At 43.4% G+C, this 24,001-nt stretch overlaps 2 protein-coding genes across 9 annotated transcripts in view; both read left to right on the top strand.

Annotated features, from left to right (window-relative positions):
• Positions 1 to 24,001, top strand: part of NCK2 (NCK adaptor protein 2) — a 162,889-nt gene that overhangs the window by 66,536 nt on the left and 72,352 nt on the right. The gene's annotated exons all lie outside the window — the stretch shown is intronic.
• On the top strand, positions 6,602 to 8,736 carry LOC140914186 (uncharacterized). Its single transcript, XM_073351426.2, has 2 exons — positions 6,602 to 7,222; positions 7,798 to 8,736. The coding sequence occupies exons 1-2, from the start codon at positions 6,664 to 6,666 to the stop codon at positions 8,310 to 8,312; spliced, it is 1,074 nt and encodes a 357-aa protein (XP_073207527.2). The 5' UTR covers positions 6,602 to 6,663; the 3' UTR covers positions 8,313 to 8,736.

The following is a 24,001-nucleotide window of genomic DNA, read 5'->3' as shown; positions in this document are numbered from 1 at the left end:
AACAGAACTGTGTAATAGCTTCTGTTCTACTTTAATCAGAAGATGGGGTCTGTCTAGCTTTTTCTTCCCTTTCAGGCCTCTGGTGTATCCTGAATGTTAGTAGAACTATAAAATTCTACCTGGAAAAACCCTAAGGATTTTTTGATCCTCTAACAGATTAAGCATCCTGTGGGACAGGCCTAGGAGCAGTGTCATAGTCTGTTATCTTTGCTCTCTGTGTTTTTAATTTGAGTGTGAGAATATACATGAAAGGTGCTGAAATGACAGTTCTAGATACTGAGATCTTGGGCCTGGTCTACACTAGAAAATTAGGTTAGTTAAACTATGTTTGCCAGGGGTATGAAACATCCACACCCCATAGTGACATGGTTAATCTGACCTAAATCCCCATGTAGACAGCACTAGGTCGATGAAAGAATTCTTCTGTCTGCCTAGCTACTTGCCTCTCTGGGAGGTGGATTACCTATGCCTGCGGGAGAACTCTCCCATCAGCGTAGATGGTGTCCACACTTACATTTATTATCTGCATAAGTATAGAACTGACAGCCCCAAATTTTTCACTCTGCCCTGCCAATGTACTTTGACCATCCCCATCAGGGAGCATCTCTTGGGAGAGAAGGTCGTTTGGATTCTATGGCCATTTGGTCCTTGGGCTCCCTTCAGAGGCAATTAACAAGGATGCAAATTAGTGCAGATTGTGGTGTGAGCACTTCTCTTCAAATTGCCATACCTCAAAATAGGCAGGATAAATTGATTTGACTGGCAAATAAAAATGGTAAGCATTGGCTCTAATAGAGTGTACATTAATTCAGTGCTCATCAGACTAAATATATTTAGAAAATATTTACAAGGTTTATTTCAGTGGGACATCCCTGAGTGAGTGTTTTAATTAACACTTGACTTTTGTCCACTTTGCTAGTACACTAGCAATGAATTACTACAGAATAGTTATTTTCCCATTGTGTGTTAATGCTTTAAGCATAAGGCTTGGCTTAGCCTAACTGCCATTAGTATAATTTCATATACTATGCACTGTTTGTAGTTTTTTTCCCTCTATTCCACTTTCCTAGTTCAAAATCCTTTTGTTGTCCAGCTTAGCCTGGTCACCATTAAAAAGCCAAGTTGCTACCGCACAATAGTAGACATACTGCAGCCATTTCTTATTCTAAGTTTAGGGAAGTACTGAAGTATCTCAGGTGCTTTGATATGGTAACTGTAAATGTTGGCTTTTTAATGGCAGACCATGCTATTTGCTTTTGTGCGTGTAGCTTCATTTTGTTTAAAGTAGTTTGGCTACTTGCTATAACATAATCTATCTAAAAAAAATTGAAGTATTTTCTCTGTTCAGTACTACACATTTTTATTTTATATAAAACTGAGCAGAGTGGTTAGTTGTATATGTATTATGTCTGTACAATAACATCAAACTTGTTTAAGTCAGACAGTTCATGGATTGAAATGATCCAACACCATCAAATGTATGCTGAAAATATTATGCCTAACTATAATCCATACAAATCCCCCTACTTGCTGGCTAGGGAGTTAAAATATGTTTTTGTTCAGTACATATCTTATAGCAAAATAAATAAAATTAATATACACTCCTCAAGGTGATGAGTTAGCTTATTTTAAATATTTACTGGTGTAATTTTATTTATGATGGATTCAATAGTTCAGAATCTACTGCCTTAAAGATATCAATAAAAAAGAAATAATTGTTTTGTTAAGTTCCTGTAGTAACTTATAATTTACTCTGCTGTAGTAACTTATAATTTACTCTCCTGTGAGTAATACAAATTTTATGCAATAAGAAACTATCCAGCTGAGAAGATGTACTGTGCTTAATATATAATTTAATTTAAATGAAAGTAACTAAAGACAATAGTCTATTTAAAGTAAAAGAAAAAGGATTGGTTCTTCAAGCAGTTGCCCATGTACATTCCACATCTGGTGTTCATGTCCCCATAGGCATATTTGCTGGAACTAGGGATGCTACCACACCCCTTGGCTTGAAGTGGTTTCCATCATATGCAGGGTTTACAGTTTGTTCAATGGCTCTCAGCACCTGCACTATACAAATTGTTCCAGCACCCCATATGTGTGAGACTGGAATCTTTCTGAATAGAAGCATCTGTTGGTGCTGTACCTACATCTTACGTGCCAAGGACATAAAGGGTAGGACAGCCACAACCACTCTCCAGTTCCTTCTTACCACCTGTGGCTGCTGGTGCTGCAAGTCTACCACAGTACCAATACTCGCTGACAACACCATAGTGATGTACCACACCAACAAACAGGGCAGTTCTGGTACTCCGGCCTCATGAACTTGTCAATATGGTCTCTGATCACGCTCCCAATGTTTCCGACATGATCGCGCAATAGGAAATACAGTTCCTGCATCTGGAACCTACTTCTCTCTGTCTCATGCTTGGATGCTGTCTGGCTGACATCTGCTGATAGGTCCTGCTTCTTGGCAGTTGAAAACATTCTAGCTTGCAGCTGGAAGGATTACACAAGCTTCTCCTGTGCTGCTAAATGTAAGAAGTTCCCTGGTGTGTGGAAAATCAAGGAAGCTCTACTTGCTGCCATCCTTGACTACCTGATTTCCTTAAAGCACTTAGGGCTCTCTGGTAGTTCCATTAGAATATACCTGGTAGCCATCTCCACTCATCACCCTCCAGTAGAAGGTCACACTGTCTTCGCCCATCCGTCCATGGCCAGGTTTCTCAAGGGGCTTATTCATACTTTTTTGCCCGTGAGCCATCCCATCCTCCTGGGATCTCAACATTGTTTTAACAGATTTGATGGTTCTCTTTGAACCATTGGCATCCTGTTCTTTTCACTTGTCTGTGAAAAACACCTTTGTAGCAGCCATTACCTCTGCCAGAAGAATGAAAGAGATTCAAGCCATTATGACAGAATTTTCCTACACAGTACTCTATAAAACAGGAGTGGCCAAACTAGGTGGCTCTTTTACCATTAAAGTGCGGCTTGTAGAGTCCCCCTAAGGGCCCCCGCCCCCATTCTCCACCTACCCGACTTAGGGGGAGGAGCGGATCTGAGGACCTCTGATTTGCAGCAGGGTGTTGTGATAGGGGCCTCTTCCCAGCAGGGATGGGGGGGAGTCTTGGGGATTTGGCCCTGTGGGGCACACCTGCCAGGGCTCGGGGTTCAGCAGGAGTGGGGGTGAAGCTCCAACCCGTGGCTCCCAGCAGGTGTTCCCCGGTTCTCGAACTTCTGAAGATTGTCATATGTAGCTTAGAGGGTCAGGTAAGTTTGGCTATCCCTGCTATAAGAGGTAGATGGTTGATGTAGAGGTAAGATCTTTTCCCAGGAAGCTGAAGGTTCTGATTTCAAAGAAAAGGGCAGATGTTCCAGTGGTTAAGGCATTGACTTAGGATGTGGGAGATCTGGGTTCAGTTCCTTGGTCCACCGTGGACTTTGTGTGACCTGAGCTAGTTTCTTAGCCTCTCTGTGCCTCCGTTTCAATCTGTAAAATGGGGGTAGCAATTGTGTGTTTTAAGTGTGTTGTGAGGATAAATACACTGAAAGACTGAGAAGCTCTCAGAGATCTACTTATGGAAAACACTATGTAAAAATAGGAATCATTATTTTAGGACAAAGTGACTGAGACCTCACCAGAGGTTACTGCCTAAAATGGTTTCTGGTGTTAATCTTAATCAGTTGATTCACCTACCTGTCATCTTGTCCAAACCTTTCACTGCTATGGGAGAACCAGAACTTCATACCATGGACACTGTTAGCTGTCTCTCATACTACCTTACAGAATGAACCTATTTAAGAATTCTCCTAGACTGTTCCTAATGTTTGCCAGCAGAATGAAAGGGCAACCTATCTTCCCTCAGTCTGCCTAAATACTGTCTCAGACTGTATTAAGATTAGTCACGTGGTGGCCCACTTAGATCCGCCTACCTGGATTAGCACAAATTCCACTAGACCTCAGATAGCCTCTGATGCCTCTCTATGGGGTGTCCCAGTCTCAGAGATTTGCCAAGCAGCTATGTGAAGTTCAGGTATAAATGAGGCATAAGTCAGAGGTGCAGTTTTGCTTTGAAACTTAATGAACAAACTGTGCAGAATTTGTTCCCCCCCTCTTCAAAAAAGGGTATAGAATTCAACTCTGAGTGACTTACTGCAAATTCTAAAGGAACAGAAATATTCTGAATATTTTAAGTAACAGTAGTTGAAAAATGTAACAAATTGAGACAGTCTTGATTTAAAACAATGAATAATACTTCTGTGAACCAAAAAAGGTAAAATTTGTGTGAAAGCAAATTTCCACAGGTTGTCTGTAATGTTGCTGTAGCATTCTAGAATTCATTAAATTTTATGGAATATTTATATACCTAACACATAAGATTGATAAAGATCACTTAATCCCACTAATCCAGTCGGTTTCTTTGAAGAAAAAGAAGAGGGCAGAATATTTTTTTTCTTTTCAGAGATGCTCACTTTACCCTTCTGATCAAACTCTAAAATATCTGCATCTTTTCTACTTAGAACACAAAAAGTGAATAGAGTATATGATTTTTTTTTTTATTGGGGAACAGAAGGTCAGCAGTTCAGTTTTATTTTCAGCATTTTATAGACAGTATAAAGTGAAATCCCTTGAAAAGTGGCTAATAGTGTTCCAAGGGATTAGCAATAAAATGTAGCAGGGTATGGTGGTTCTGATCCGCTCCTCCTTTCATGTAAGATCAAGGTTAAATTCATACATTTGAGAACTGTGTTCTTTGTTTCTAAAACCAGTGAATGTACTATTGGTATGGCAAAGTGAAACATGAGAGAGAACTAATTAGGACCAGGTCATTTTAACTATTTCAAATGTTGAGATTGCGAAAGATTTAGTGAAATCTTAACCAGGCAGGGAAGGGTTCTTTACCATTTCATAAAATTTACCATATGTTGTCGTCAATATTGCCAGCCTAGGCAGTAGTTTCTCATTATTTTACCTTTTTATTTTTTTATGTAAAGACTGACAGAATCACTGTAGGTGGCATCAGTCTATGAATAGCAATAAATCTATTGGGATTTATCTTCCACAGAGCATGTCACATCAGTATAACATACAGATAAACAGTTTAAATTTTCCTTCTCAATTTTTGTTTCCTTTTGCATGACTCAATGTATATAATTTTTTCTCTATTGTCACATTCCCTTCCAATTTATTCTTTGGCCTTTTCATTAAGGGGTTATATGAAGGCTGGTAGGTCTAATATTAAACCTTCCACCTTTGTCTTGTGTAGTGGACTGCCCCTTCATTCTGCCTACTTATTTTATTTTTATAAATTTCGATATGCTGCTTGCTCAGAAGAATGAAGTAGGTGAGAGGAGTGGAAACTTGGCAGGCAAAAACAAAGTCTTGTCCTTATTTATAATTAGGGAGAAGCATCCACATAACGACATTGATTGCTTGCCACTGATTGTTCTACTGGGGCTACTCCCAAGTAGGGACAAGGGCTTGGTCCTCCTATGAGAGGTTTTCTTCATTGCAACTTAACTCTTTAATTGCCATGTAGTTCCTCTAAATCTTAAAGATTACTTGAAAAGATGTTTTTTACAAGTTGTGATTGTGCCCTTTTTTCCTTCTTATTTTATGTACGAAGGCCTGAAAGATGGTACTACTCTGTCGGGTGTAGAATCTTTAACATAGACATTTTTTTCTGAAATGTTATCTAATTTAAGTGATTGATTAGGTGTTTATAAAACCATATGGCTTAAAAAATTCCTAACCACCTATTGCTCAGCGTTTGTTCTATATTCTTGTGATGTCATTTCAGTAGTTCTCCAGTCTCCATAACATCATTTTCTCCCTTTTTTAAATCATTCAGGTCATCTTTAGGCATAAGTTTTTACCAGTGGCAGTTACCTTGTTACTGTATTGTTGTTCTTCAAATGATGGTCCCTGTGTGTATTCCACACATGGGTCCACAGGCACGCCATGTGCTGGAGTCCGGAAATTCTTCAAAGCAGTGTCCGTTGACCCACACATGCATATTAGCTCCCCTTGTGTTCCTGCCTGAGGGCATAAAAGGTAGTGTGGGTCAATGCCTCTCCAGTTCTTCCTTACCCCTGCATGTCGTGAGTCGGAATCGTGTCCTCCTTCACTGCATCCACACAATATATATATACTATCTGTGTGGCCCTGAGGATGTCACATGGGCCACAGCAGGCTGTGGATTGAGAACCACTGGTCTACACAGACCCTAAATTTGTCTCTGTCTTGCCTGTGTTCAGCTTTAGTCAGCTGTTTTTCATTCAGTTGCTGATCTCAGCCATACATTAAGCCCTGGTCTACACTAGGACTTTAGGTCGAATTTAGCAGCATTAAATAGATGTAAATCTGCACCTGTCCACACAATGAAGCCCTTTATTTCGACTTAAAGGGCTCTTAAAATCGATTTCCTTACTCCACCCCTGACAAGTGGATTAGCGCTTAAATTGGCCTTGCCAGCTCGAATTTGGGGTACTGTGGACACAATTCGACGGTATTGGCCTCCGGGAGCTATCCCAGAGTGCTCCATTGTGACCGCTCTGGACAGCACTCTCAACTCAGATGCACTGGCCAGGTAGATAGGAAAAGAACCGCGAACTTTTGAATCTCATTTCCTGTTTGGCCAGCGTGGCAAGCTGCAGGTGACCATGCACAGCTCATCAGCAGAGGTGACCATGATGGAGTCCCAGAATCGCAAAAGAGCTCCAGCATGGACCGAACGGGAGGTACCGGATCTGATTGCTGTATGGGGAGAGGAATCCGTGCTATCAGAACTCCGTTCCGGTTTTCGAAATGCCAAAACCTTTGTCAAAATCTCCCAGGGCATGAAGGACAGAGGCCATAACAGGGACCCGAAGCAGTGCCGCGTGAAACTGAAGGAGCTGAGGCAAGCCTACCAGAAAACCAGAGAGGCGAACGGCCGCTCTGGGTCAGAGCCCCAAACATGCCACTTCTATGATGAGCTGCATGCCATTTTAGGGGGTTCAGCCACCACTACCCCAGCCGTGTTGTTTGACTCCTTCAATGGAGATGGAGGCAATATGGAAGCAGGTTTTGGGGATGAAGAAGATAGCTCACAGCAAGCAAGCGGAGAAACCAGTTTTCCCGACAGCCAGGAACTGTTTCTCACCCTGGACCTGGAGCCAGTACCCCCCGAACCCACCCAAGGCTGCCTCCTGGACCCAGCAGGCGGAGAAGGGACCTCCGGTGAGTGTACCTTTGAAAATACTATACATGGTTTAAAAGCAAGCATGTGAAAGGATTACTTTGCCCTGGCATTCGCGGCTCTCCTGGATGTACTCCCAAAGCCTTTGCAAAAGGTTTCTGGGGAGGGCAGCCTTCTTGCGTCCTTCATAGTAGGACACTTTACCACTCCAAGCCAGTAACACGTACTCGGGAATCATTGTACAACAAAGCATTGCAGTGTATGTTTGCTGGCGTTCAAACAACAGCCGTTCTTTATCTCTCTGAGTTATCCTCAGGAGCGTGAGATATAATTCATGGTCACCTGGTTGAAATAGAGTGCTTTTCTTCAGGAGACACTCAAAGGAGCCCATTCCTGCTGGGCTGTTTGCCTGTGGCTAAACAGAAATGTTCCCCACTGTTAGCCACAGGGAGGGGGGAGCCACGCAGTGTGGGGAGGCAAAATGCGACCTTGTAACGAAAGCACATGTGCTATGTATGTAATGTTAACAGCAAGGTTTACCCTGAAAGAGTGTAGCCACTGTTTTATAAAATGTGTCTTTTTAAATACCGCTGTCCCTTTTTTTTTTCTCCACCAGCTGTATGTGTTTCAATGATCACAGGATCTTCTCCTTCCCAGAGGCTAGTGAAGCTTAGAAAGAAAAAAAAACACACTCGAGATGAAATGTTCTCCGAGCTCATGCTGTCCTCCCACACTGACAGAGCACAGACGAATGCGTGGAGGCAAATAATGTCAGAGTGCAGGAAATCACAAAATGACCGGGAGGAGAGGTGGCGGGCTGAAGAGAGTAAGTGGCAGGCTGAAGACAGGGCTGAAGCTCAAATGTGGCGGCAGCGTGATGAGAGGAGGCAGGATTCAATGCTGAGGCTGCTGGAGGACCAAACCAGTATGCTCCAGTGTATGGTTGAGCTGCAGCAAAGGCAGCTGGAGCACAGACTGCCACTACAGCCCCTGTGTAACCAACCGTCCTCCTCCCCAAGTTCCATAGCCTCCACACCCAGACGCCCAAGAACGCAGTGGGGGGGGCCACCGGCCAACCAGCCACTTCGCCACAGAGGATTGCCCAAAAAAAAGAAGGCTGGCATTGAATAAATTTTAAAGTTGTAAACTTTTAAAGTGCTGTGTGACATTTTCCTTCCCTCCTCTACCACTCCTCCTGGGCTACCTTGGTAGTCATCCCCCTATTTGTGTGATGAATGAATAAAGAATGCATGAATGTGAAGCAACAATGACTTTATTGCTTCTGCAAGTAGTGATCGAAGGGAGGAGGGGAGGGTGGTTAGCTTACAGGGAAGTAGAGTGAACCAAGGGGCGGGGGGTTTCATCAAGGAGGAACAAACAAAACTTTCACACCGTAGCCTGGCCAGTCATGAAACTGGTTTTCAAAGCTTCTCTGATGTGTACCGCGCCCTCCTGTGCTCTTCTAACCGCCCTGGTGTCTGGCTGCACGTAACCAGCAGCCAGGCGATTTGCCTCAATCTCCCACCCCTCCATAAACGTCTTCCCCCTTACTCTCGCAGATATTGTGGAGCACACAGCAAGCAGTAATAACAGTGGGAATACTGGTTTCGCTGAGGTCTAAGCGAGTCAGTAAACTGCGCCAGCGCGCCTTTAAACGTCCAAATGCACATTCTACCACCATTCTGCACTTGCTCAGCCTGTAGTTGAACAGCTCCTGACTACTGTCCAGGCTGCCTGTGTACGGCTTCATGAGCCATGGCATTAAGGGGTAGGCTGGGTCCCCAAGGATACATATAGGCATTTCAACATCCCCAACAGTTATTTTCTGGTCTGGGAATAAAGTCCCTTCCTGCAGCTTTTGAAACAGACCAGAGTTCCTGAAGATGTGAGCGTCATGCACCTTTCCCAGCCATCCCACGTTGATGTTGGTGAAACGTCCCTTGTGATCCACCAGAGCTTGCAGCACTATTGAAAAGTATCCCTTGCGGTTTATGTACTCGGCGGCTTGGTGCTCCGGTGCCAAGATACGGATATGGGTTCCGTCTATGGCCCCACCACAGTTAGGGAATCCCATTGCAGCAAAGCCATCCACTATGACCTGCACATTTCCCAGGGTCACTACCCTTGATATCAGCAGATCTTTGATTGCGTGGGCTACTTGTATCACAGCAGCCCCCACAGTAGATTTGCCCACTCCAAATTGATTCCCTACTGACCGGTAGCTGTCTGGCGTTGCAAGCTTCCACAGGGCTATCGCCACTCGCTTCTCAACTGTGAGGGCTGCTCTCATCTTGGTATTCATGCGCCTCAGGGCAGGGGAAAGCAAGTCACAAAGTTCCATGAAAGTGCCCTTACGCATGCGAAAGTTTCGCAGCCACTGGGAATTGTCCCAGACCTGCAACACTATGCGGTCCCACCAGTCTGTGCTTGTTTCCCGAGCCCAGAGTCGGCGTTCACAGCATGAACCTGCCCCATTAGCACCATGATGCATGCATTGGCAGGACCCATGCTTTCAGAGAAATCTGTGTCCATGTCCTGATCGCTCACGTGACCGCGCTGACGTCGCCTCCTTGCCCGGTATCGCTTTGCCAGGTTCTGGTGCTGCATATACTGCTGGATAATGCGTGTGGTGTTTAATGTGCTCCTAATTGCCAAAGTGAGCTGAGCGGCCTCCATGCTTGCCTTGGTATGGCGTCCGCACAGAGAAAAGGCGCGGAACGATTGTCTGCCGTTGCTCTGACGGAGGGAGGGGCGACTGACGACACGGCTTACAGGGTTGGCTTCAGGGAGCTAAAATCAACAAAGGGGGTGGCTTTACATCAAGGAGTATTTCAGGCAGGACTTCACGGATGGTTCCAATAAGAAATGGTGCACCTAAGTTATTGTTCTTATTGGAACAAGGAGGTTAGCCTGGCCTCTGATGGATACATGGCTAGATTTACCTCGCTGCACCTTCTCTGTGAGTGACTGCAGTGTGACCTAGAGGAATGAGTCCCCTAGATGGGGGGGGAGGCAAATGAGTACAAAACAAATCTGGTCTATTTCTTGTTTTGATCCACTCCATCTATCTTTTACATCTTTGGCTGGCAGCAGACGGTGCAGAAGGACTGCATGCCATCCACATCTCTTGCCTGCCCGGCAGAAGATGGTACAATACGACTGCTAGCAATCCATATCGCCTGCCTGCTCACCATAAGACGGTTCAATAGGACTGACTGCAGGACTAAAGAGAATGACCTGGTCAAGTCACTCCAAATTTAGTCCCTGCGCCCATGTCTGCCCAGGCACTCCCAGCCGACGTGGCCAGGAGCACCTCGGACATGACGAGGATGGCTACCAGTCGTATTGCACCGTCTGCTGCCAGAAGGCAATAGGTTGCTGCTACTGTGCAGCAATGCTGTACCGCGTCTGCCAGCACTCAGGAGACATACGGTGACGGTTACCTGAGCGGGCTCTATGCTTGCCGTGGTATGGCGTCTGCACAGGTAACTCAGGAAAAAAGTCGCGAAACGATTGTTTGCCCTTGCTTTCACGGAAGGAGGGAGGGAAGGGGGGCCTGACAATATGTACCCAGAACCACCCGCGACAATGTTTTAGCCCCATCAGGCATTGGGATCTCAACCCAGAATTCCAATGGGCAGCGGAGACTGCGGGAACTGTGGGATAGCTATCCACAGTGCAACACTCCGGAAGTCGACTCTAGCCTCGGTACTGTGTAAGCACTCCGCCGAGTTAATGCACTTAATGCACTTAGAGCATTTTCTGTTGGGACACACACCCTCAACTATATAATACCGATTTCTAAAAAAACGACTTCTATAAATTCGACCTTATTCCTTAGTGTAGACATACCCTAAGATCCACGAAGATAACAGATGTAAGTGAAATGTGGAACTGGATTTTGTCTACATATACTGGCATTTTAGACCATGGCATGTCACAATTCCACCCCATCCACTCATGCTTCATATAGATGATGATGTCCAAGCTGGAATAGAAACTGTCTCACTCTCGCCTAGCTGGATTAACTCTGTACTATTAGCAGTAGTAATTTTTGTCACTGAAGTCAGCAGTTATATTTGTAAAATACACACAGAACCAGATCTGTTGAGTAACAGTGCTATTTTTATATTGTAGTTTTTCCAACTGTAATCACATTTGAAGTAAAAACAAACAAAAATCTGGATAAAAAATAGTTCAGAGATTTCTAAATTCAGATTTTATAAACAGAGTCCATAAATATGGTAAATAAACAATGCCCATAAATAAGTACTGGAAGCAGTGATCTGTGCAGGATACTAGTCCTCTCACTGTTCAAAGTTTGTGGCATTGTAATGAGAAAACATTTCAAGAGAGAGCCATGCATTTTGTCCATTATCTGGTTAAGCTGTAGAATGTTCTGGATCTCCTTTAGCAATGCAGTTAACATTCTGCGTTTACTGAGCAGTTCACAGAAGTCAGATAATTTTCTGTAAGTTTTCCAGATACGTTTAATTTTACCTAAGTCATCTTTAGGTGGGAAAAAGATGTGTGTGCTTTAAAGTACGCTGAATTCTCAAGACTGATTTCAAGTGTAAAAATACAATTAGGCAGGCCAAAAGAGAATTTGAAGAGCAACTAGAAAGAAAAACTAACACCAAAACTTTAAGTACCTCAGATGCAGGAAGCCTGCCAAACTAGTGAGGCCACTGGATGACCAAGGTGCTAAAGAAGTGCTCAGGGAAGACAAGAGTGTTGTGGAGAAGCTAAATAAATTATTTGCATTGGTCTTCACTGCATAGGATGTGAGGGATATTCCCATGACCTGAGCCATTCTTTTTGGATAACATATGTGAGGAACTGTCCCAAACTGAGGTGTCGGTAGAGGAGGTTTTGAAACAAATTGGTAAATTAACCAGTAATAAATCACCAGGACCAGATGGTATTCACCAAGATTTCAGAATAAACTAAAATATGAAATTGCAGAACTACTGTGTGTGGTACATAACCTATCGCTTGAATCAGCCTCTGTACCAGATGACTGGCATATAGCTAATCTGATGCTGATTTTTTTTTTTTTTTTAAAGGGCTCTAGCAGTGATTCTGGCAATTACAGACTGGTAAGCCTTACTTCAGTGACAGGCAAATTGGTTGAAGCTATGGCAAAGAACAGAATTATCAGACAAATAGATGAACACAGTGTGTTGGGGAAGAGTCCATTTTGTAAGGGAAATCGTGCCTCGCCAATTAATTAGAATTCTTTGAGAGTGGCAATAAGCATGTGGATAAGAGTGATCCACTGGATGTAGTGTACATGGACATTCAGAAAGACTTTGACTAGGTCCCTCACCAAAGGCTCTTTAGCAGAGTAAAGATTCATGGGATAAGAGAGAAGGTCCTCTCATGGATCATTAACTGGTTAAAAGATAGAAAACAAAGGCTAGGTTAGTTTTCACAGTGGAGAGAGGTAAATAGTGGGGTCTCACAGGTATCTGTGCTGTTCAACATATTCCTAATTGATTTGGAAGAAGGGGTAAATTTTGAAAACTGGACTTAACTATGTTGAGCAATTTTGTAGAAAGGAGACTGAAGAGTTACAGAGGGATCTCACAAAACTGGGTGAAGGCAGATGAAATTCATTGTTGATAAATGCAAAGTAATGCACATTGGAAAACATGCTCCCACCTATATATACAGAATGATGGAGTCTAAATTAGCTGTTACCACTCAAGAAAAAGAACTTGGAGTCCTCTTGACGAGTTCTCTGAAAACACCTTCTTAATGTGCAGTAGCAGTCAAAAAAAACTAACACAATGTTAGGACCCATTAGAAAAGGGATAGATAAAAGGACAGAAAATATCCTAATGCCATTATATAAATCCATTGTACATCCCACCTTCGACACTGCATGTAGTTTTGGTCACCCTGTCCCAAAAAAGAAGCATTAGAATTGGGAAAAGTACAGAGAAGGGAAACAAATTGATTAAGGGTATGGAACAGCTTCCATAGGAGGAGAGATTAAAAAGACTGGGAATGTTCAGCTTGGAACAGACAAGATTGGGGAGGGGGAGGGAGAAGATAGAGGTCTGTAAAATCATGAATGGTGTGAAGAAAGTAAATAAGGAAGTGTTATTTACCCCTTCACGTAACACACAAATCAGGGGTCACCGAATGACAGAGGCAACATGGGGGGATGGGAGGTGGGGTCATGTGTGTCCCCCCCCACAATTTCTGCCAGGGTTTACACCAAAACGTCAGAACCGTCTAGTGAGGAATGCTGCACTTATTCCCTTTGCCTTGCCCAGGCACTGCCTCTAGCCTGTGTCTTTGCAAAGCTCATTCTTCTCACCACCTCCCCCCACCCCACCCCTGCTGGAAGCAGCTCTCCTTCCCACCTGCACAGTGCCAAAAGGCAGCTAATGCCTCTTGGCTGCTGCTGGCCACTAACATAACCCAGCTGCTTCCTGTCTCCTGGCTGCAGCGTGGGCTGGATGGGATTAAGGAGGCATTGTGCACGAGGGCCCTGGGGAACCTGTAGAGGTTGCTGGGATCTGACAGAGAGGAGAAGGAGGTGATGATATTGAACCCCAGCACCCGGAGAGTGCGGTGACAGGTCCAGTGCAGCCTGGCTCCTTTCCTTTCCTGCCAGTGGCACCAATGCCATCCTGGGCTGGCAGTGCTGCCTGCCATTTCACACAGAAAGCAGCAGCCAGGTAGGGTGGCCTCCTGCATGTGCTTCTAGATGTGGGGGCTGAGGGACACAGGCAGGCACGGGGCTCAGCCCACTCTGGACAGCCCAAGCTATCTGGGGAGGAGCGAAGGGCACTTAGAGCTACCCCCAGGCTGACAGAAATCTAGGCAGTCTCAGTGCAGCATGGATGGTCTCCGAGGCTGGCTCACAGGGCATGTCTCCCTAGAGCAGTGATTAGCTTGCCCTGCTCATGCAGTGTTTCTCTGAGGGTCTCAAAGTGCTTTACAAACCGCACTGCACCACTGGGAAGGAGGTGGGGATCCCCCATTATAGAGCGGTGGTGTCTTTGCATTTAACCTCATGCAGCTGTTCAGGCATGTGTGTGTGTGTGTGTGCAGGGGCTGCACCTGCAGCTCTGAGAACTGGGCCCAGCTGCCTTGTTCAAGCTCACAGAATCAATCACGGAGCCAGGAATAGAGCCTGCAGCTAAAGGCCAGAGCCTGTGGCCAAAGGTGGGGCTGGCCGGGGGGGCAAGGAGCTGGCTCTGAGCTGTGAGGTGCTAGGAAGCTGCTCTGCATTGCACTGAAGAAGGTGCAGTGACTGTGTGGCCATGCTACAGCCCACGAAGCCCCTTCTTCTCCCCCCTCCCCCCCATCAACAGTTACATATTGTCTCTGCCAAGTGAAATTAATAGGTAGCAGGTTTAGGTTTCACACAGTGCACAGTTAACCTGTGGAAGTTGTTGCCAGGGGATGTTGTGAAGGCCAAAAGTATAATGGGGGTGAAAGAAGAATTAGATAAATTCATGGAGGATAGGTCCATCAGTGGCTGTTAGCCATGATGGTTGGGGATGCAACCCCATGCTCTGGGTGTCCCTAAACATCTGACTGCTAGAAGCTGGGACTGGATGACAGAGTGGATATGGTGCCTTGTTCTGGTCATTCCCACTGAAGCATCTGGCGTTGGCCACTGTTGGAAGATGGATTACTGGGCCAGATGGACCATTGGTCGGACTTTGTGTGGTCATTTTATATTCTTCGTTTGGGATCATATACAGACAGTGAGGGGTGTTTCTTTTAAAAATATTCAACTTCCTTTAGTAATGATTCCTGTTCAGTTATGTGCATGACACTATTACTAATATGCACTTTTAGTTAGGTTTGGGGCTGTATGTGTAGTAAGCCGCATTTTTTCTATATTTCTATATTTATAGTCTTTTTGAGTCAGTCTTAGTGTGAACTTGCTTAGAGCAGTGGTTTTCAGACTTTTTTTCTGGGGACCCAGTTGAAGAAAATTGTTGATGCTCACGACCCAGTGGAGCTGGGGATGAGGGGTTTGGGGTGTGGGAGGGGCTCAGAGCTGGGGCAGAGAGTTGGGGTTCGGGGGGTGAGGGCTGTGAAGTGGGGCTGGGAATGAGGGGTTCAAGGTGTGGGAGGGAGCTCTGGGCTGGGGCAGGGGATTGGTGTACGGGAGGGGGTCTGGGCTGGGGATGCAGTCTCTGGGGTTGGGCCAGGAATGAGGATTTTGGGGTGCAGGAAGGGGTTCCGGGTTGGGAGGGGCCTCAGGGCTGAGGCAGGGGGTCAGGGCTCTGGGCTGGGGCTGGGGATGAGGGGTTTGGGGTGCAGGAAGGGGTTCCAGGTTTAAGGGGCTCAGGGCTGGGGCAGGGGATTGGGTCGCAGGCACGGACTTACCTCCGGTGGCTCCCAGTCAGTGGTGTAGCCCGGGTGCACTGCGGACTGTGCTGTGCCCCAGAAGCGGCCAGCAGCAGGTCTGGCTCCTAGGTAGAGGCGCACAGGCACCACCCCGTGTTGCGGCCAATGGGAGTGTGGAGCCAGGGGCAATGCTCCGAGCCCCATGGCCCCCCTGCCTAGATCCCAGATTCACTGCTGGCCACTTCTGGGGCACAACGCAATGTAGGAAAAGATAGGCACTAGCCTGCCTTAGCTGGACAGCATTACCAATGGGACTTTTAACATCCCAGTTGGCAGTGCTGACCAGAACAAGGTGACCCAGTGCCTTACATGCCACGACCCAGTAGTGGGTCGCGACCCACAGTTTGAAAAACATTGGCTTAGAGGATGGAAATAGGTAGTCTAGTAACATAGGGCTTCGAGAGTTGAATTTTGGTGGTACGTGACTCTGTGCTTTAGGAGCAGTTATATTGCTGGATTACAATCTTACCTCATTCCTCTGGCTCTCAGACTAGCCATCGTCATCTTTTCTGGTTGCTCTTCAGATTGCCTTATCTTTTTCCTGCAACTTTCTTGGTCACACCACTGGTCAATTAAAGAACCGTGGTGTGAAACTTGAATGGTAGTTACCTGGAACTCAGTATCCATATTCCCCTCTGTCTTCACTTGACATTAGATTTTTAAACTTGTCCCTCTCACAGTCCTAGCTCTGACCTCCCCCCCTCCTCCTCCTTTGTGGCCCAGTAGACGTGCCATTGAGCCTGTTAGGGCTGAGGTATGTGAGACAGTATGCTTCCAGTCTCCTTTCTAAGTGTATTCTATATGTTTTGATTTTATATATTATTTGAAGCTTTGTTCTGAGGTAGTTATAGGGCAGTTTGAATTTCCTAGGACTTTGGAGACAAGAAGGCAACAGCTTAGATTCCTTAATCATGCAAACGTTTTTGCTTTGAGGCGGGAAATTCTGAGATGTGGGGCAGAGCTTGGGTAGAGCACCACTGTGATGTCTCCTGTCTAATCTCTGAGCCTACCGTGGAATTAGTGAACTCAAGAAAAAGATCCAATACATTCTATGTACCTTAATTAAAATATGCACCCAAGAACAGCTGTATATCTCTGACATTCGTAGGCTGAATTATATATTAGGCTCTTTATACTGTGATTATGCCACCACCAAAATTGTCTAATCATTATCCAATTTGTAAAGTATCTCACATACCTTTTCTTCATAATCTAAACTTCAAGGTTTTTAAAACTGGAGGGCAGGGTGAACTCCAGTCCCTAAGGTGAAAAAGATAGTTCACCTTTTGAAAAGTAACAACCTAAAACAATAGTTCTGAGAGAAGCGTTACATCCATTCATCTCAGTTGTTAACTCTGAAGTATAATGATGTATGTGTTTTGGATTAGTGTATGTCTGTGTATCTGTCAGTCTGGAAATGCCATTTTGGTTGTAACATGTTCTGTGCCTTCCCTTTGCTTTTTAATCTTCATATTGATCTGAGCTATCAAGGTGGTGTCAGCAGTGACTGTGTCCACTGGTAAAGAGCTAACAATGGAGAGCAATCGAGTCATTAACGTGGATGGTCTTGCATCCAGATGGAAGCACCCCAGAACAACAAGCTGCTGCTGCGCAGGAAAACCAGTTTAACTAGTCTGGTCTGTAAGTGGGCTTTAATCAAACAGCAAATCACCTGAATCCACTGAAGCTACTTTCACATGAGAGAAGGGGTTGAAACTTTATAAAAATGGAAGTCGTCTCACTGGCCATTTGAAGAAGATACCAGGGCAGGAGGAGAGGGAAATGTCTTGGAACCCTGAAAGGGCTGATCAGAATCCAGAGGATTCATAGAGCGCTGAGGACACTGGAGAAAGGGTTTTGTGTGCAGGGGTTTGTTGTTTTTCTGTAGATATGCTCTATATCTTTTGTGTTTTGTCCGGTGAGTAAAGTATTTAGAAATTTCTTTGCAAAGTCTGTGTCCCCCTTGATTTTTTACATACTCTCTGAAGGGTGAACCACTAATCCATAGGGTTTTTAGCTTCAGTGGAACTCTGGGAAGCATGCAGTTGCTACTGGGGTGGGCTAGCACTGTTTTCAGGGCCGAGCCAGTTGAATTGTGGAGTCATATATCTCAGGAAGGGATGCTGGATACAGGATCTGCATCCCAAGAATGTGTCTAGAAGACCAGAGCTTGAAATAACTTGATGTTGTCCTGAACCAGCCAGCCTTAAGAGCATGTGGGATCCAAGTTTGGGTCTACTACAGCTGCCTGGGGAGACTCCACGAGGGGAGGGGAAGGGATGGAGCTCAAGCAGGATTGTATTATGTACAGCAGGATTATATAAATGTCAACATTAACTGTTATACTGCTGATCATTTTAGAATAAACATCTAGTTAATATGCTAATTTATTAAAATAATGGCAGATATTGGGGTGGGTACAATGTGGAGCTAGTTGCAGTGGTGGGTGGAAAACAAGAAATTCAACCCCCCAATTCACCCCTTAAATTAAGTCACCTCCAGCCCTACCCGAAAGAGGAAGGAAAATGGGAGATACATCCTCTCAAGTATAGAAGCCTTCACTGCCTGCTGGGTGCCAAAAACAAAACAAAAAAACCCCCCAACCACACAAAATGCAGGCCAGGTGTTTCTGGGTATCAAAAACCCCAACTGCTCAGTTGTGAAAACCTCCGGTTCCATGGCTGACAACTTATACAATGCAGTTACACATTGCAGTGCAAAAATCGGTGGCACACTGAAACTCTGTGGAGAAAGTAAATGAATTAAATCCAATATAAATTTTAATAACATAAGTTGTATTGTAATGAGTGTGCTGGGCAGGGGACAGGAGAGAGAGAGAGAGTACTTTCTGGTGTGGTGCTGCACAATTCTGCAGTACCTTTTGCATAGTATATGTCTAGTGTACTGCATATGTCCACGTGGACAGCTTATGTCTGTTTCACTATATATATACACACACACAAACTTTTAATTGTACAGTGCAGAAGGGCTATTGTCTGCATTAAAGTAAACTAACCTTATTAAATGAGCCGAACAGAGCCAAGTTCACTAATTTTTTTATTGCTTTTCCAATTTTATATCCGTTAAAGACTGTTAAACCACTAGTAGGGTACAAAACAAACTTAATTTCTGTGCTCTAATGGAGCTACAAAGAAATTCGTTGTCTCAAAAGTAGAACTGAGGTTTCCTGTTTGCAGTTGTTTTGTAACACAGGATGCGAGTACTATAGGGAGGCTGTAGTTGCACTAGAGATTTTGGTATCAGATATATTGCAGTGCTCGAGAGAAAAGCAGGTAATGGTTACAGTTGTCATAAAGCATCCGTTTAAAAAACAAAACCACTAGCAACAATGCTATGAAAAGCAATTGAAAATCATCAAAGAAGAAACAATGTCTGAAATAGTTTTTCTGGTAGCATTAAATAGAATATCTTTAAATGGCCTGAGTCTCAGTTGATCAGTAATTGTGAGGACAAATCCAGAAGAGAAAAGTGACATGTCAATGATTATTTAATATCAGTTATGTGATAGAAAAGATTATCTTCACATGCTTTTTGTTAAGCCAAGCACGTAAAAAGTGAGGGAACATCTCTCGAAACATACAGGCTAGTTAGTACAAGTAAGTTTTAAAAAAGAAAAAAACCACCTTTCTGTAATATAAACTGTCTTGTAATGAATAAGAAAATGATTTGGGTATGCATAGATTAATAGATTTTTAAGTCCAGAAGGTGATCTGGATACATTAGAAGCAAGAAGAAGAACAAGGACAGGGTAGGCTCATTACTCAATGGGGTGGTGATGGGGAGGGAGATGCAAATGGCAGAAGTGCTTAATGACTTCTTTGTTTTGGTTTTCACCAAGAACGTTGGTGGTGATTGGACGTCTAACATAGTGAATGTCAGTGAAAATTAGGAAGGATCAGAGGCTAAAATAGGGAAAGAACAAGTTAAAAATTACTTAGACAAGTTAGATGTCTTCAAGTCACCAGGGCCTGATGAAATTAATCCTAGAATACTCAAGGAGCTGGCTGAGGAGATATCTGAGCCATTAGCGATTATCTTTGAAAAGTCATGGAAGACTTTAGAGATTCCGGAAGACTGGAAAAGGGCAAATTGAGTGCCAATCTATAAAAAGGGAAATAAGGACAACCTGGGGAATTACAGACTATTCAGCTTAACTTCTGTACCCCAAAAGATAACGGAGCAAATAATTAAGCAATCAGTTTGCAAACATCTCGAAGATAATGTGATAAGTAACAATCAGCATGGATTTGTCAAGAACAAATCTTGTCAAACCAACCTGATAGCTTTCTTTGACAGGGTAACAAGCCTTGTGGATAGGGAGAAAGCAGAGACGTGGTATATCTTGATGTTAGTAAAGCTTTTGATTCTGTCTCGCATGACCTCATAAACAAACTAGGGAAATGCAGTCTCGATGGAGCTACTATAAGGTGGGCGCATAACTGGTTGGAAAACCGTTCCCAGAGAAAAGGAGTACTTGTGGCACCTTAGAGACTAACCAATTTATTAGAGCATAAGCTTTCGTGAGCTACAGCTCACTTCCTCAGATGCATATCGTGGAAACTGCAGCAGGCTTTATATATACACAGAGAATATGAAACAATACCTCCTCCCACCCCACTGTCCTGCTGGTAATAGCTTATCTAAAGTGATCATCAGGTGGGCCATTTCCAGCACAAATCCAGGTTTTCTCACCCTCCACCCCCCCACACAAATTCCCTCTCCTGCTGGTGATAGCCCATCCAAAGTGACAACTCTTTACACAATGTGCATGACAATCAAGTTGGGCTATTTTCTGCACAAATCCAGGTTTTCTCACATCCCCCCCCACCCCCATACACACACAAACTCACTCTCCTGCTGGTAATAGCTCATCCAAACTGACCACTCTTCAAGTTTAAATCCAAGTTAAACCAGAACAACTGGGGGGGGGGGGGGTAGGGAAAAACAAGAGGAAACAGGCTACCTTGCATAATGACTTAGCCACTCCCAGTCTCTATTTAAGCCTAAATTAATAATATCCAATTTGCAAATGTATCAGTGGTTCATAGTCATGTTGGAAGCGCACAATGAGTGGGGTCGTGCAGGTTCGGGGTCCGGTTCTGTTCAATATCTTCATCAGTGATTTAGATAATGGTATAGAGAGTACACTTACAAAGTTTGCAGACGATACCAAGCTGGGAGGGGTTGCAAGTGCTTTGGAGGATAGGATTAAAATTCAAAATGATCTGGACAAACTGGAGAAATGGTCTGAGGTAAATAGGATGAAATTCAATAAGGACAAATGCAAAGTACTACACTTAGGAAGGAACAATCAGTTGCACACATACAAAATGGGAAATGACTGCCTAGGAAGGAGTACTGCAGAAAGGGATCTGGGGCCAATAGTGGACCACAAGCTTAATATGAGTCAACAGTGTAACACTGTTGCAAAAAAAAGTGAACATCATTCGGGGATGTATTAGCAGGAGTGTTGTAAGCAAGACATGAAAAGTAATTCTTCTGCTCTACTCCTACGCGCTGAGTAGGCCTCAACTGGAGTACTGTGTCCAGTTCTGGGCCCCACATTTCAGGAAAGATGTGGACAAATTGGAGAAAGTCTAGAGAAGAGCAACAAAAATTATTAAAGGTCTAGAAAACATGATCTGTGAGGGAAGATTGAAAAAATTGGGTTTGTTTAGTCTGGAAAAGAGAAGGCTGAGAGAGGACATAACAGTTTTCAAGTACATAAAAGGTTGTTACGAGGAGGGAGAAAAATTGTTCTTAACCTCTGAGGATAGGACAAAAAGCAATGGGCTTAAATTGCAGCAAGGGAGGTTTAGGTTGGACATTAGGAAAAACTTCCTAACTGTCAGGGTGGTTAAGCACTGGAATAAATTGCCTAGAGAAATTGTGGAATCTCCATCATTGGAGATTTTTAAGAGCAGGTTGGACAAACACCTGTCAGGGATGGTCTAGATAGTACTTAGTCCTGCCATGAGTGCAGGGGACTGGACTAGATGACCTCTCGAGGTCCCTTCCAGTCCTATGATTCTGATCTTTTAGTCTGACCTGCTGCATTGCACAGCCAAGGAACTTCATCCAGTAATCGCCACATCAAGCCCATAACTTCTGTTTCAGCTATAGCATAGCTTTAGAAAGATATCTAGTCTTCATTTAAAGATGTAAAGTGATGGAGAATCCATGACATCCCTAGGTAAGTTTTTTCCAATGGTTAATTAACCTCACAATTTAAGAAAAAGAAATTGCACCTTATTTCTAGACTGCCTATCTCATTTGTGTCACTGCATTCGAAGATAACAGTCCCCCATCGTGAGAGTATGCATTCTTTGTTCATAGATGTATGTATGATCTTTCATATTGGCTGAATTAAAATGCATATTGTTCAAATGAGCTCACCTTGAGTCAGCCTGTACCACTGACCTGTCGCCATCATAACTTAACCTCTCCACTTATCTTTGTGTCATCTGCTAATTTTACCAGTTATTTTATATTTTCTTCCAGATTGATTAAGATATTGAATAGCAGGAACCCACTAGAAACTCTCACATTAAATACCTATTCCTAATTTAACAGTTAATTTTTGTGATCTATCACTTAACCAGTTTTTAATCCATTTACTGTGGGCTACAATGATTTTTGTCTAGTCCAAATTTTTTTAAATCAGAATGTCATGTAGGACTAAGTCAAACACCTTAAGAAAGTCCTGTATGTCAGCACACTTGTCTTTATCAATCAGATTTGTGACGTCATCAAAAATATCAGGATTATCTGACAAGGCCAAGTTTTCATAGAACAATATTACTCGGCATTAATTAGGTTATCATCCTTTAAATCTTCACTGATTATGTCCAATATCAGCCTTTCCATGATTCTACCGGGGATCGATAGCATGTTAATCATCCTATAACCAAGGCCATCCTATTTACCATTTTTAAATATTGGCATGACATTACTTTTTCCACAGTCCTCTGGAATTTGCCCAGTGTTCAAAGATTTATTAAAAATCAACATGAATGGCTCAGAGAGCAACTTGGTGAATTCTTTTAGTACTTGTGGGGTGAAAGTTATGTGGTCGTTTAGATTTAAAAATGCTTCACTGTAGTAGTTGCCATTTAACATCCCTCCATAGTTACTGATGAACTAAAAAATATTTCATTATCACTGTAGGATAAGAATATATAATTGTTTCTTTCCAAATATAGAATATAAGTATTTATTCAATACTTCTGCCTTTTGCTACATCATCATCAACATTTTTACCATCCTATCTAGTATTGGACCTATACCGTTGCTAGAATTTCATTTCCTCCCAATATATTTAAAAAATTCCTTTTTATTGTCCTTAACCCTACTAGCCATAGATTGTTCATTGATATTTCCTAGCCTCCTTTTTATTCATGTTTTTACTTCCTCTCTTTACTAGTATGTTGAACCAAAGAAGTCTCTCTTCATGATTGGGGAACAGTGTTGTGTGAGTGGCTTTTTTTCTGGGGGGAGCGGGAAGGGAGAGGGCATCTAGTAAAGCATTTTTAATTGCCAGTTACTCAAATTTTTATGTTTAAAATTTTCCTGACATTCAGTTTTGCTCATGATTGTTTTCTGCTTTGGAAAATTAGCCTTTTTAAAGCTCCAACTGTATATATTACTGGCTGGGACTATATTCTATTTGCACATTTCAGATGGAATTAATTCATTGTTTGCATCTAGCCAACTACGGTTTTTAATTCAGTGATCAGTTCATCTTTATCCATCAGAAGAAACTTGAGGGGGCCATTTAGGGATCTGGGGCAAAAATTGGTGATTGGTCCTGCTTTGAGCAGGGGGTTGGACTAGATGACCTCCTGAGGTCCCTTCCAACCCTGATATTCTATGATTCTAAGAAGGTCTAATACAGAGTTGGTTGCAGTACTTCTTGTGCTTGAAAGTTATCATTCATTTTTAGGAAGTCCAGGGATTTTTTGCTAGTGGCAGCATGAGACCTCCAGCAAATGTCCCTCAGGTAAAATCCCCCATAATAACACAATTTTTGTTTCTTCACATTATAGATGGAAGTTTAAGGAACTGGTCATCCTGGTCCCTCATATGATTTGTTGGTTTATAGCAGACCCCCACCATCTTGTAATTTTGTCGGTTATTACAATAATAAGCATTCCAGGTCCTGTCTTTCTGAAGGGTCAGTAATTCTAAAGCAGGTAATGCCATCTTTGATGTAGAGTCCCACCCCTAGGCCCAACCTATTCTCTCTATTTTTCCTAAATAGGTGTTTCCGTGGTTTTAATGGTCCAGTCATGTGAATATGTTGTTAGATGTTCACATCTCAATTCTTTCACTTAAAACTTAAGTCTCAAGTTAAGTCTCAAGTCTTAAGTACTCCATTCACAAAAGCTCTGAATTTGATGCTCTCATATGATTGTTGT

This window comes from Lepidochelys kempii, chromosome 1 (assembly GCF_965140285.1).
Source record: "Lepidochelys kempii isolate rLepKem1 chromosome 1, rLepKem1.hap1, whole genome shotgun sequence".
NCBI lineage: Eukaryota > Metazoa > Chordata > Testudines > Cheloniidae > Lepidochelys > Lepidochelys kempii.
The sequence above is the reverse complement of the archived record's forward strand: the minus strand, read 5'-3'. Positions and strand labels throughout refer to the sequence as shown.